At 38.6% G+C, this 13,351-nt stretch overlaps 1 protein-coding gene across 8 annotated transcripts in view; it reads left to right on the forward strand.

Annotated features, from left to right (window-relative positions):
• Positions 1-13,351, forward strand: part of FRY (FRY microtubule binding protein) — a 406,572-nt gene that overhangs the window by 233,118 nt on the left and 160,103 nt on the right. For all 8 annotated transcript variants that reach the window (XM_036018382.1, XM_036018387.1, XM_036018381.1 and 5 more), the window contains exons 20-26: positions 1,780-1,866; positions 3,907-4,166; positions 4,480-4,669; positions 5,267-5,391; positions 7,715-7,772; positions 8,650-8,741; positions 9,019-9,191. In XM_036018382.1, the coding sequence (XP_035874275.1) occupies positions 1,780-1,866; positions 3,907-4,166; positions 4,480-4,669; positions 5,267-5,391; positions 7,715-7,772; positions 8,650-8,741; positions 9,019-9,191 (985 nt within the window). The remainder of the gene's footprint in view (positions 1-1,779; positions 1,867-3,906; positions 4,167-4,479; positions 4,670-5,266; positions 5,392-7,714; positions 7,773-8,649; positions 8,742-9,018; positions 9,192-13,351) is intronic.

A 13,351-nucleotide genomic window follows, 5' to 3' on the forward strand; every position in this document is an offset into this window, starting at 1 on the left:
TTTTTATGACTTCTTTAGAAAAATGGTACTTTTCATTGTCTTGTTTTTCAACACTGGTCTTGGTTTATGATCCTCAAAATGCTCATTTTCTTTATAAAATATTTTTAAATCCATCACAGTCCTTATTTGCATTTCTTCAGATAGCTACCTGATATATTTTAGGACCATGCCTCTATCTAGTAAAATGGATCTCTGAGACATGTTATATTTTGGTAAACTTCTATTAAGTCTCTAATTATGATAAGTGATAATAATAATCATCATGTACATTGTAACCTAAGTGTTCTAAACACATATTATCTTGTTTAATCCTCACAATAACATAAAGATAAGTATTGTTATTACCCCAATGTACAGACACTGTGACTGAGGTTTGGAAGGTTAAAAACCTTACTCAAAATCAACGGCTAGGACATGACAGAGTCAGAATTCAAAGCCAGATACAGATACTTCAAAAGCACTACGTTTGTAACTGTTATTCCATCAGATTGGTAGGGATGTTTCTCATATGCTGCTTTCTTTAAGCAGCCATGCCTCTTTGGACACCATTCTCATTCTGAAATTATTCTCATACATGAATAAAGACATCCCAGCCCTGGCTGGCATAGCTCAGTGGATTAAGTGCGGGCTGCGAACCAAAGTGTTGCAGGTTTGATTCCCAGCCAGAGTACATGCCTGGGTTGCAGGCCATAACCCCCAGCAACCACACATTGATGTTTCTCTCTCTCTCTCTCTCTCTATCTCCCTCCCTTCCCTCTCTAAAAATAAATAAATAAAATCTGTTTTTAAAAAATCTGATTTCTCTAAAAAAAAAAAAAAGAAAAAAGACATCCCAAGGCTTTTCAATAAGTCTTCTAAGTAAACAATTTTATATATCTGAGTTTCTCTATAGTAAAGGATGGTAAACGTCCATATATTTATATATATTCTACAGATATACACATATATGTAAATATTTATGTATTTACATGCATACATGTAATATTTACGTAAAATATACATACTTACATATATGTAAATATACTACCTATACGTGTGTGTGGTATATATATGCACACTAATTGTGTAGAAGGGATTAAGAAGTACAAATTGGCAGTTACAAAACAATCGCAGGGATATAAAATATAGCACAGGGAAGACAGTCAATAATATTCTAACAACTATGTATGGTGCCACGTAGGTACTGGGAATATCAGGAGGACCACACTGTAAAGTATATGATTGTGATACTTTCTCTTATGCCTATTCCAATTTGCTTCTTCTACCAAATAGCTGTATACCACATAGATACCACAGAGAGTATGTGGTCAGTTTCCAATGCAGTTTTTGAGGGGATGAATCAATCACAGTCAACAATTTATCAGTTCTTTTAGCAAATAAGTGACTTCAGTAAGTAGCATTTTAGAGGTCTGGCAAAGCATATTCTTGTGGGATTTCTGGTCCTTAAAATAATGACAGCACCAGTGCTGCAGTAAATATTGTCTGGTACTGGTGTTTAGACTCTTGTGCACATGAATGAGTTTTTGAAATTTAGGTACATGTCTTTTCAATACAATGTGAAATGGGAGCTCTAATTATCTTCCACTGTGACTTGAAAGACTCAGCTTAGAAGCATGGAAAGTTTTATCCATTGCCTTTCACCATCTTGACACTCAGTTTTCTGTGGGAAAACCCTTATCACTATTTTGCAGGCTGTTCTGCTTCATGTACTAGAAAGGGAGTGGGCTGGAGGGAAGGATTCACTTTCCCACGGAGAGTAACTGCCTCCCCTTTGTACAGGATGACGACCGGCCTATGATTGATGTCATGGATCAGCTAAGTCCTTCTGTTCTCGAAAGTTTCGTTCACGTGGCAGTTTCAGAATCGGTAAGTTCACACTTGATTCTGATTGCTAGTCATTCTTGAGTATAAGCTCTGGACTTATTGGAAAAAGAGGGACTAAGAAAAATGATGTGAAAGGATTCAGAGGTTTATGTCAGATTAATAAACTGATACAGAAGTACTTCAGAAAACAAGTTGATTTTCAAATATTGGCTTAGGAGACATTCAGATAAATTTCAAACAAAATTGAGCCTCACGTATATAAATAATATTTGAAAACTACAGTTTTAAGAAGAATTGCTCAGGCTTCTTTAAAAAAAGTTAATTCACATTATTGTATTTAACACTATATGTAGCTTATATTTACAGGGTGCTTTTACAGTTTATAAGTTGCTTTCACATTTATTATCTTTTGACCTCATAATTATCAAAACTCAGAAACATTAAGGAGCACAGGGCCATAGTCACACAGAAGGAAGTGTTAGGTCTGGACTTGACCTTAATTGGACGTGGACCCTAGTAGAGCTTTATCTGTTACATAGGTACTTTCTTCTGTATAAAGAGCCTATTGACAACTTTCAATTTCCTAAACAAGTAGAAGAGAAACTGACACAGATTTGAATTATCTGGGTTTTTTAAAAAAATCAGTACAGTACAGTAATGGAACACGGACTAATTTCAGCTCCGTAGTTGAACAGAGGTAGAACAATCCCGAGTGCCTGGATAATCCACACTGCTGGTGCCCCTTGTATATTCCTGTCAAATAACTATAAAAGAATACAAAATTAATTGACAAATAGCTATGAGTGATTACAAAACCCAAAGACACTTGTGAGTTTTTTATGGCCTTTTCCAACTAAAATTAAATGCAGATCCCTATTTTTAGTAGCCTCATTCTTGCTACAGTAGTGATAATGATGATGACTAAAACTGTTAGCCATGCAGCACAGACTAACTGCTGCTTTTAGAAATTCAAATTGCTTGAACACGGAATGGAAGAGTCCAGTGTAATTGTTTTGTACACATATCTTATTTCCCTACAGGTTATATTTTACTTGTGTGGTTTTTTTCTGTGTTTCTCAGAGTCAAAACCTCCAGCCAGGTTAACTAGGTCAGAACCCTTCACTTCGAGAGATGCACGGGAGGAGAGGCTGGGGGAAGAAGCAGTGCCTGCTCTGTGCCAGGTGTTCTTATATCCCTTACCTTGTGTAATTCATGTAAAAGGTCCAGTGAGAGCAGCACCGTAATCCCTAAGTCATAAATGAAGCACTCAGGGGTGTCTGGTGGTTTTCCCAGGTCACAGGTTTTATGCAGAGCCTGGGCTAGAATCTCTTCTGGCCCATTAGCCATTGAGGACACTGGTGGAGCACTCTGACCCATGGGAACTCCTAGACCCAGCAGAGAAAATGGATCACTTTAAATGTCTAGCAAACATGAAGGCAATTTTCTTTCCTGGCATAACAACTGCATTATTTTAAACTTTGATATTCTGGGCTTAAAAGAAAATGAAATATAATAACTTATTTGTTAGATAGATCTCTCAAAACATTTAGAATGTATTATTTTGGCTTGATGTCATAGGACAAGAATAAATTGGTAACTTACCTTAAAAATCATCAGTAAAATGCCCTTTATAAAAGGGACTACGTTCATCTATATCCCTAAGTCAACATCATGACTTAAAATATAAATATATAATCTATAGGGAATTAAAAGCACATTTATGAATCTCAGATTAATAACTTTTCAGAATTTTAAAGTGACAAATCTGCGGTCAAATTTGAATTAACTAATGTCATGTATTTGTTCAACAACTATTTAATGAGTGGCATCTGTATACCAATGCACAGTGTCTTCTGACATTAGATCTACACAAAGTACAACCCCTGTCCTTAACCTCCACTTGGGCTGCTTGTCATCTATCTTGGAAAGCAGTTAATGGCTTTAAACCAAGGTCCTGTGTGGTAGGGATGAGAGGAGGTATCTGTCACAGCATGGCCCATTGCAGAGGTGGTCAGGAAAAGCCATAATGAAGACCTGGAGTTTACAGTGTGATACTGACTCATTATCCACTTGCACCTGCAGGCCACCTTACCACTGACCCACAGCGTAGATCTTCAGTGGTTGGTGGAGTGGAATGCAGTCCTGGTCAACAGCCATTACGATGTGAAGAGTCCGTCCCATGTTTGGATATTTGCTCAGTCTGTCAAAGACCCCTGGGTCCTCTGCCTGTTCAGTTTCCTGCGGCAGGAGAACTTGCCCAAGCACTGCCCCACAGCCCTCAGCTACGCCTGGCCCTATGCCTTCACTCGGCTCCAGTCAGTCATGCCTCTGGTGGACCCCAAGTAAGGGATCTTTGTGCTCCCCTCTGTTTTGCTTCTCATCATTTGCCCTCTTATATTTTAATTTATACAAGAGATTAGGATACTTGTTTTTCTCCTATAATAACCAATGTGATTGTCTGAGTATAGAATCTTGGACCTTACTGATGAAAATGTTCTGGAAGTTCTATTCAGCTTCCCACCCAGTAGTGACCTTCCTTATCTGAACCTTATCCTTGACAGTTAGCTCTTTATCTCTATTTGAGTACTTTGGGGAATCTTTACTGAGTAAGTGATGTTTAAAATCCAGAACTTGTTTTTAACTCTGTATTTCTAGTAGCCCAATTAATGCCAAGAAAACCAGCACTGCTGGCAGTGGAGACAACTGTGTTACCTTGTGGAGAAATTACCTTATTCTTTGCTTTGGAGTTGCAAAGCCCAGTATCATGAGCCCAGGACACTTAAGAGCTTCGACTCCAGAAATAATGGCAACCACACCTGATGGTACAGTGAGCTACGATAACAAGGTGATGTGATATGCCTCAGAAGAATTATTCTGTAAAGTTTTTCTTAGCTTGTTTGTCTAGAGTTCACAGTGCACATTGCACTGTACCTGCCATCTGGAGTATATGTGATCAGATTTTCACTCTACACATTTCTAAATTCCATTGAGTGTTTATGTGCACAGTTTACTATTCCTCCATGACAAGTGGGCAGCAGAAGATAAAGAGAAGTGAGCAAACTTTCTTAAGACCATAGTGACTTGTGTTTACTAGTGCCCTGAGATCTTGTTCATGTCCTGCATACCACATGTCTGTCACTCCTCACCTTTAAACCATGTCTTGTTAACTTACTGTGTTAAAGATAAGTTTTGTAGATTTAATTTGCTTGTTTATAAGAAACTATTATAATAAAAAAAAGTTCTTTAGAATTTGTGTCCCAGATGGGAAATGCATTCACTGTGTATATTAGAATGTATAGATTGTGTTATTTTTCCTGAAATGATGGCCATGCCATGGGAAGTGGTTCAGAACTTTGAAGCTGTCGTAGTGGAATCACCGTTTGATGAAAGGAAGTATCCATTACCGTGTGACCTCTTTTTCATTTTAATCTACTTGTTGCAGACCACAGGCACCCCGTCAGTGGGTGTGCTGTTAAAGCAGTTGGTGCCTTTGATGAGACTAGAGGGCATTGAGATCACAGAGTCCTTAGTTTTAGGATTTGGAAGAACAAATTCCCTGGTTTTCAGGTACAGTAGTTTTGATAAGTTGTTGTAAATTTATGTGTGCTGTCACTGTCATGGTTCCTGTTTGTAGCACAAGTATGCATTGGTGGTGATGAGTGCCTGCAGTCTCTAGGCTTGGTGCAGTTTCCTGTGTCTGCTGGCTGACGTGCATGAAACAAGCACTGCTTGCAGCTGCCTCATGTTTCACTTCTGGTCATTGCAAGTTTGACTTTACCCCTCAGATTTTATATGACTTGCAAGCTTTATTTTCAATAACTGTAAAAAAAAAAAAACAGTGTCAGCGCCCAGTTAACCAGACTGTCCAGAGGGTTTAAGGTCACAATAAGGAGTGTCTGCTTATCAGCCATTTCTGCAACTGGCTCCAAAGGTTAAGCACTGGCAGAACTGACTTAGGTGTGACCTGTTACACTAGTGGATCTTCCCATAAAATGCTTTACCTGCCTTAGTAGAACCATCGTATCTCACTTTCTGGATTCCTTATACTCATTTCACACCTTTAATGAAACAACCATACCACCTGAGGAATTGTAAAGGCCTTTTGAAAGAGCCATCATAAAATGTTAGTCGGGCTGCCTCTGATGACTTTAGCTAATCAGGAAAGCCTATAAGGACAAATAAGATCTTACAGTTTTCATGCAAATACAAAAGAAAGAGCTCCAAGCATCAGCAAGAAAACTTATTTGAAAAATAAAGGTTAATGAGACATCTTAGAGGCAACTGAGAAAAATCAGTTACATTATTTATGTAGAGAGTCAGATTTTATCCTCAGAAAAAGTAATTTTAAGTTCTGATTACTTGGGTGCCAGTTAACTAGAGTTTTACTACTTATTTATTAGTTAAGACAAAGTATCACGTAGTTACTCCTTGTAGTAACAAGATGACTAAAATAATTCCTGGAATTTCTGAACATTCTTTCCCAAAGAACCTGAGGCTTTTTTGCATATCTCTTCCTCTTAGTATTCCTTAAGGGAAGTAACTTATGCACTGTACTAGCTACATAGATCTGGGCCTCAGTTCCCTACCCTGTAAAATTATTACAATCAATAAAAGTGAAGTGTATCTCTCTAATAAAATTAAGAAAAATTAGTATAATAATAGAATCTATCTCATAGGTTTATTAAGAGGATTAAATATAAAAAATGCACATAGTAAATATTTGATAAATGTTTTCTTTTAGATAGGAATCTATTAATATTATTTTTATATCTTTGATGAAAAAAATTCCAGCATCTGTATATTGGAAAAATCTGGAATGGAACACAGGCTTTCTATATATCTCAGTGCAGAATCCAATAAAGTTTACCTTCATATCCTTGGATTTCCCTGGATAGTGATTTCTAATAGCACAAAATATTCTACCAGAAAATACAAGGTTTTTAGACATGGAGCAGGCTATGGACAAAATACCTACCAACTGGCTAGATCTTATAATTTTGTTATGGACATAATGAGGACTGGTAAAGTATATGCATGTAATATGAAACCTATATTAACATGATCAAACTTTTATTTTTACTACACAAGAGAAAGAAAGGTTTTTCGATGACAACCTCACTACTATAGTAGTGCCATATTTGCATTTGTTGTATAGTACAAACAAAGGAATTTCTCTCTGCAGTTTCAAAAAGCCTTCATTTTAGAATCAACTGTCAATCATTCCCCTGAGCACAGATCCCAAAGGCAGTGCTGTGGTAATTGCATCTATCTCTTGTACTCTAATTAGACTGGGTATTTCTGTGCAGAACCTCAGCTTCCTTTATCTTCAGGTCCACAGTCTGTAGTGAAATGCTCTGAATTTAGAAAGTTCCTGCAAAATACTGTTAATTGTTCAGACAGGGTTTTTGCTATAGTGATCTCTAGAACATTAAATCAAAATCAAGTCAACAAATGCATTGAGCCAAAATTATATATGCATAGCACTGGAACTAATACCAATAATACAAAATATAGGCCAGTACCTACTCTTAGTTCACCATGTGATCAGGAAATGGAAAGGCCAGGGGAGATTTTGACATCAGAAGCAAAGTGGAAAAAGCAAAACAATTTAGGATTAAATGGATATGTTTGGTGACAAGTTTGGTGTCAGTAATAATGAATTTTTTAAAGATTTTATTTATTTTATTTATTTTTAGAGAGGGAAGGGAGGGAGAAAGAGAGAGAAACATCAATGTGCAGTTGCTGGGGGCCATGGCCTCCAACCCAGGCATGTGCCCTGACTGGGAATCGAACCTGAGACACTTTGGTTCTCAGCCCGCGCTCAATCCACTGAGCTATGCCAGCCAGGGCGTAATAATGAATTTTAAGTGCTGACCTTTTTCCTCTGTAGAGAATTGGTAGAAGAACTTCATCCATTAATGAAAGAAGCTCTGGAACGAAGACCAGAGGTAAGGTTTTGAATTTAAATCATTACTATAGTTTATTTGAACATTGGTGTAAAATTAATTATACCCATGGTTTCCCCTAAAGAATACAAATACCCCAATATGCTTTTAACATGAATCTTAATATTTTAGATTTTTAAATTTTCATTGTATTTCAATATTCTACTATCTAGTATGATTCCTACTTTAAAAGATTTTATGTCCTAAATTTATGAAAGTAAAACAACCTAAATGGTTGTTTATATATTAAGATATTACATTATTTTGCAGGAAGTTTGAGTTGATTGAATTTTGGTTTTTAGTTTGTTTGCTTGTTTTTTTACAAGAAGTTGGTGGTGGTCAAGAATACTATTTGTTTTGTCTGGCATACGAAAGATTTTCCTCACCATTATCTCCCCTGAAATGAACTCTGAAAAGGATAAACTTTTAATGTAGCAAGATAAAAGAAATGAAATGCAAAAACAAAAAGGAGCTTGCCGTAGAGTAGATAAGATATGAGCAGGAACAAAAACTGAGCAGTTTGAGTGAGGACAGGTGAGCTCCATGATCAGAATGACATCTGTGGTCACTCTCCCTTTCCACTTGATTCAGATGCTCCCATCTTTCCACAGACATCGGATCACCTACGAATTGAGGCTTATCTGAACACTTACACCTTATAAATATTTATTGAGGCCGCTGCCCTCCCATGATCTTTCTGTTACTCCTGTAATAGCAAGCATTGCCTCTAAGGGTTAGGAAGGAAGAAAAATACATTTTGTCTTTTATCTTTAGAAAATTTAAAAGGACTGGGTTATGCTCTTCTTCAAAAAAGTTTCCTAAAACAAACATCCTATTGTCTTGCCCATATATATGAGTGATGGAACCTTTTTCTGCACAGAACAAGAAACGCCGAGAACGCCGGGACTTATTAAGACTACAGTTACTTCGAATTTTTGAACTTCTGGCTGATGCTGGCGTAATAAGTGACAGGTAGGGTGACAATTCCCCCGAGTTGATCTCTGCCCACCACACTGGTCTACTTTTGTCTCTTTTAATTTTCTGTCTTTTTAAAAATAAATATTACCTTTAACTTTTATTCAGAAAAGGTCCAAAAAGCTTGGGTTTTTTTCTTACTCTATTTATACTGCTTGTAGGTCAAAAACAAATGTAGTGTGTCAGTTCTGACAGTGAATCTTATTTTCTGTGAAGCATGTAACACTTTGACATGGAGACTGAGCATCTAAAATTCCATTGTCCTTTATTCCAGTACAAATGGAGCCTTAGAACGGGATACGTTAGCCCTTGGAGCTTTGTTCTTAGAATACGTGGACCTGACCCGTATGCTGCTAGAAGCTGAAAATGATAAAGAAGTTGAAATTCTTAAAGATATCCGGGCACATTTTAGTGCTATGGTCGCCAACTTGATTCAGTGTGTTCCAGGTATAGTAATGCGTCACTGCAGGTTATTGCACTTGAAAAACTATTTGTTCCTCAGGGCTGTGCTTTCTAGTGGCCTTCCTGGCCTGTGTGCAGGTGTGGGGTGGGTTTGTCAGTTTGTCTTGAAATATCTGGAAATGTGCAGGAGGACAAATTGTAGTAACTCAGCACAAAGTTGGAGATGGAACAGTAGGAGTTAAATTTGACCTTGTGTTTGTGATTATTTCTATTCTTCATTTTGGTTCCCATGTGAAAACGAACTTACGAGATTTCCACAGAAAGGAAGGAATTCAAAGGGAACATTCGCAAGTGCTTCATTTTTTTCATTCTTCTGCTAATCTGTGACCATGTTTTAAAGTCTGTTTTGTCATTTCCCTTGGCATGAAAATATCTTTTTCTATCCCTTTGCTTTTGATCTGTGTGTGTCTTCTGATCCGAAATGGTTTTCCTATAGACAGTATATGTCAGGATCTTGTTTCCTTATCCATTCAGCCACCCTGTGTCTTTTGATTGGAACATTTAGTTCTTTTACATTTAAAGTAACTATTGATAAATATGTAGTTATTGCCATTTTATTAATTGTCTTCTGATTGTTTTTAAAGTTCTCTGTTCCTTACTTGCTCTCTTCTCTTATATTCTGATGGCTTTCTGTAGTGTTGTTTGGATTCCTTTCTCTTCATTTCTGTACATCTCTCATAGATTTGTGGACTGCAATTACCATGTGCTTCATATATACCAAAGCTGTTTTTATAGCAGCCTATTTTAAGTTGATGGTCATTTAACTTGAAACACATTCTAAAATCTCTACTACTTATACCCCTACCCACCTTATGTTTTTGTCATTTTTTACCTCTTTTGTGAAATCTGTGAACTTGCAATCTCAGTATTATTTCTCTTGACTATCTAATCAACACATTATATAGAATTCTGGATAGCTCAGTAGATTATATTATTGACAGAGAATTTTTTTACACAAAGCAAATGGGTATGAAACATTTTCAGAGATCCAAGATGTCTGTGGAATAGGTAGAAGCTACACTCACCTCCTCTCAGGACCAAACTGGAATTACAACTAAAATATAGAGCAATCAATCTGAATAACCAAGTGAAGATTATGACTTATAACCAAGGGCTTACAGAAGAAGCCACATCAAGACTGGTAGGAAGTGTGGACATGCAAGAAGGGCTGCCCCTGCTCCCATGGGCAGCAGCTAAGAATCTGGAGAGATATCTCACTTGCAAAGGTTCCCCTTGAGAAACTTAGGGTCTTGAACCCAAGCCAGGCTCCCCAAAGCTGGGAAGAGGTACCTACATAACATTTGGCTATGAAAATCAGTGAGGATTCTGTCCACAAGGGAGAAGCAGAGTTTGCTGGACTCAAGTACCCTCTTAAAGGGCCAACACACAAAATCTCATTCACAGCCACTCATCCTGGGCTCTGGTAGAGGAAGGATAAAGAAACTAGAGTTGTGTGAGGAGAGACTGGGGTTTGTGGCTCTGGGACAGAGCTGAGGGGACAGCCACTGGCACTCCCTGAGCAGAGTTACTCTACTCACCGCAGATGCCATCTTTATTAGGTGAAGTACTCCCCTCCATATGCAGCTTGGGGAAAGCAATAGCCACACCCTCTGTACTCCCTGTCAACCCACCCTGTAGAGCTCACACCCTGCTGAAAAGTCAGCTACCTAGGCTTGGGTATACAGTTGTGGGCCAACTCAGGTGGTGTCAGTAACTGAGTTGTGTGGCTTTGGGGCAGGGTACTAGTTCCCCAACTTTCTTGTCAACCTGACTGGTGTGTCTCCCTCACCAAAAATCTACTAGCCCCACTTTCCAAGCTCCCGGTAGCCTGGTAGCCCAGTAGTTCAGCTCTTGGTAGTTCAGTGCTACCAAGGTCTGGAAAGAATCTGGAACAGACTGACTTGTGTGGCTCTGGGAAGGTGGCCACACCCTCCACCTTCCCCAAAGACTGGCCAGCACCCACCCCTCTCCTGACTCCCAGCAGCTCCACCCTGCTGAGATTGGGCTCCTGGCAGAATCTGGTATAGGCTGAGTTGTGTGTCTGGCGGATGGAGGAAATTTTTTCCTTTCACACCTGACCAGTATAGAGCCTTCCTTTCACACAGCCAAATCTTGGTCTGTTTTTGGCCTAATAAACTCTGCTGGCCTCACCTTGACATTCCCTGTGATACCACCCCACCATAAATGTGTGCAAGCACCCAACAGGTGACAGCTAGTTTTATAACCTAGGACATTTGCTGAGTGACCTCAGACTGGCACCAAGTTTGAACCTGTGTAGATCTGGTGAACACTTCTCACCTATACCTGGTGACTCACTAAGAACCTATCTCATGCAATTTGAGTACCACCAGAGACTTTTCCAGTGACTGAGCCAGCAACCAGCAGACAGAGGTAGGTGGAAGTGAACCTCAGGGTTCCTTGGTACTTTTGCTGACCTGCCCCCAGGGTCCAAAGCCGGCAAAAGCCAGCCTTGGTGCAGAGCTCAATCCTTACCATGTGTAGCCAAGCCCAGCAGAGGCAGCCACAAACTATGGATTGCTTTGTAGCTACAAACAGGTTGTCACAAGCAGTGTCTGATACTGGCCTGTACCAGAGTCCCTCCCAAGAGGCCCAAGAACCAACTCACCCTGTGGCCAGCTTCAGATATCATCAGAGCAAGATCCAATTAGCTTCACAAGTAACATGCCCAAAGGGAGACCTCAGCAGGAGCCAGACCCTGCTGAGGCAAACTCTGCTTCACATGATCAGCACCTGCATAGCAGTTTATACACTGTGGTCAGGGTTGATCCTCACAGTTAGCCAGCCAGAGGGTCAAACCCACATATGATCTAATACATAGAAACAAACACAAAGAGACAGACAAAATGGGGAAACAAAGATACGTGCCCCAAATGAGAGAACAGGAGAAATCTCCAAAAATGAGCTAAATGAAATGGAGGCAAGCAATTTACCAGATATAGAGTTCAAAACAGTGTTTATAAGGATGCTGAGGGAACTTAGCAAGAATTACAAGGAACTTAGAATTACAGTAACATAAAAAAGAGCATACAAATGATAAAAAATAACCAGTCAGAAATGAAGAACACAATGACTGAAATGAAAAATGTACTAGAAGAAATACACAGCAGGCTGGATGAAGCAGAGGATCAAATCAGTGATTTGGAAGACAAGGTAGCAGAACACACCCAAACAGAGCAGCAAAAAGAAAAAAGAATTTTAAAAAATGAGGATAATTTAAGGGTCCTCTGGGAAAACATTAAGCATACCAGTATCCGTATTGAGATGTACCAGAAGAAGAGAGTGAACAAGGCATCAGGAACCCATTTAAAGAAATAATGACTGAACACTTTCCCATCCTAGGGAAGGAAAAATGACCCAAAAGTCCAGGAAGTTCAGAGAGTACCAAACAAGATGAACTCAGGTCCACACCAAGACACATCGTAAATAGCCCTGACTGGCAACTGAATAGCTCAGTTGGTCAAATGTCATCCTACAAAGTGAAAATTTGCTGGTTTGATTCCTGATTAGAGAACATACTCAGGCTGCAGGCCTGGTCTTCAGTTGAGGCTCATGCAAGACACAGCCAATCGATGTTTCTCTGTCACATCAATGTTTCTTTTCCTGTCTTTCTCCCCCCCTTCCCTCTCTCTAAAAATAAATACACAAAATATTTTTAAAAAGAAAAGATACATCATAATTAAAATGACAAAGGTAAAAGACAAAGAACAAATCTTAAAAGCAGCAAGAGAAAGATAGTTAGTTACCTATAAGGGAACTCCCATAAGACTGTCATCTGGTTTCTCAACAGAAACATTTCAGGCCACAAGGGACTGGCATGCAATAGTCAAAGTGATGAAAAGCAAGGATCTACAAACAAGACTACTTTACCCAGCAAGGCTATCATTTAAAATTTTAGGAGAAATAGTTTCCCAGACCAAAAAAAAAAAGCTAAAGGATTTTATTACCACAAAAACCACTATTACAAGAAATGTTAAAGGGTCTTCTTTAAGAAAAAAAAGGGAAAAAGCAGAGGAACACAGTTAAAAGAATAAAATGACAATAAATATATACCTATCAATAATCACTTTATTTTTAATTGATTGATTTGAGAGAGAGGAAGGAAGTGAGGAGGGAAAAGAGAGGAA

The sequence above is a fragment of the Phyllostomus discolor genome, chromosome 2, assembly GCF_004126475.2.
Source record: "Phyllostomus discolor isolate MPI-MPIP mPhyDis1 chromosome 2, mPhyDis1.pri.v3, whole genome shotgun sequence".
NCBI lineage: Eukaryota > Metazoa > Chordata > Mammalia > Chiroptera > Phyllostomidae > Phyllostomus > Phyllostomus discolor.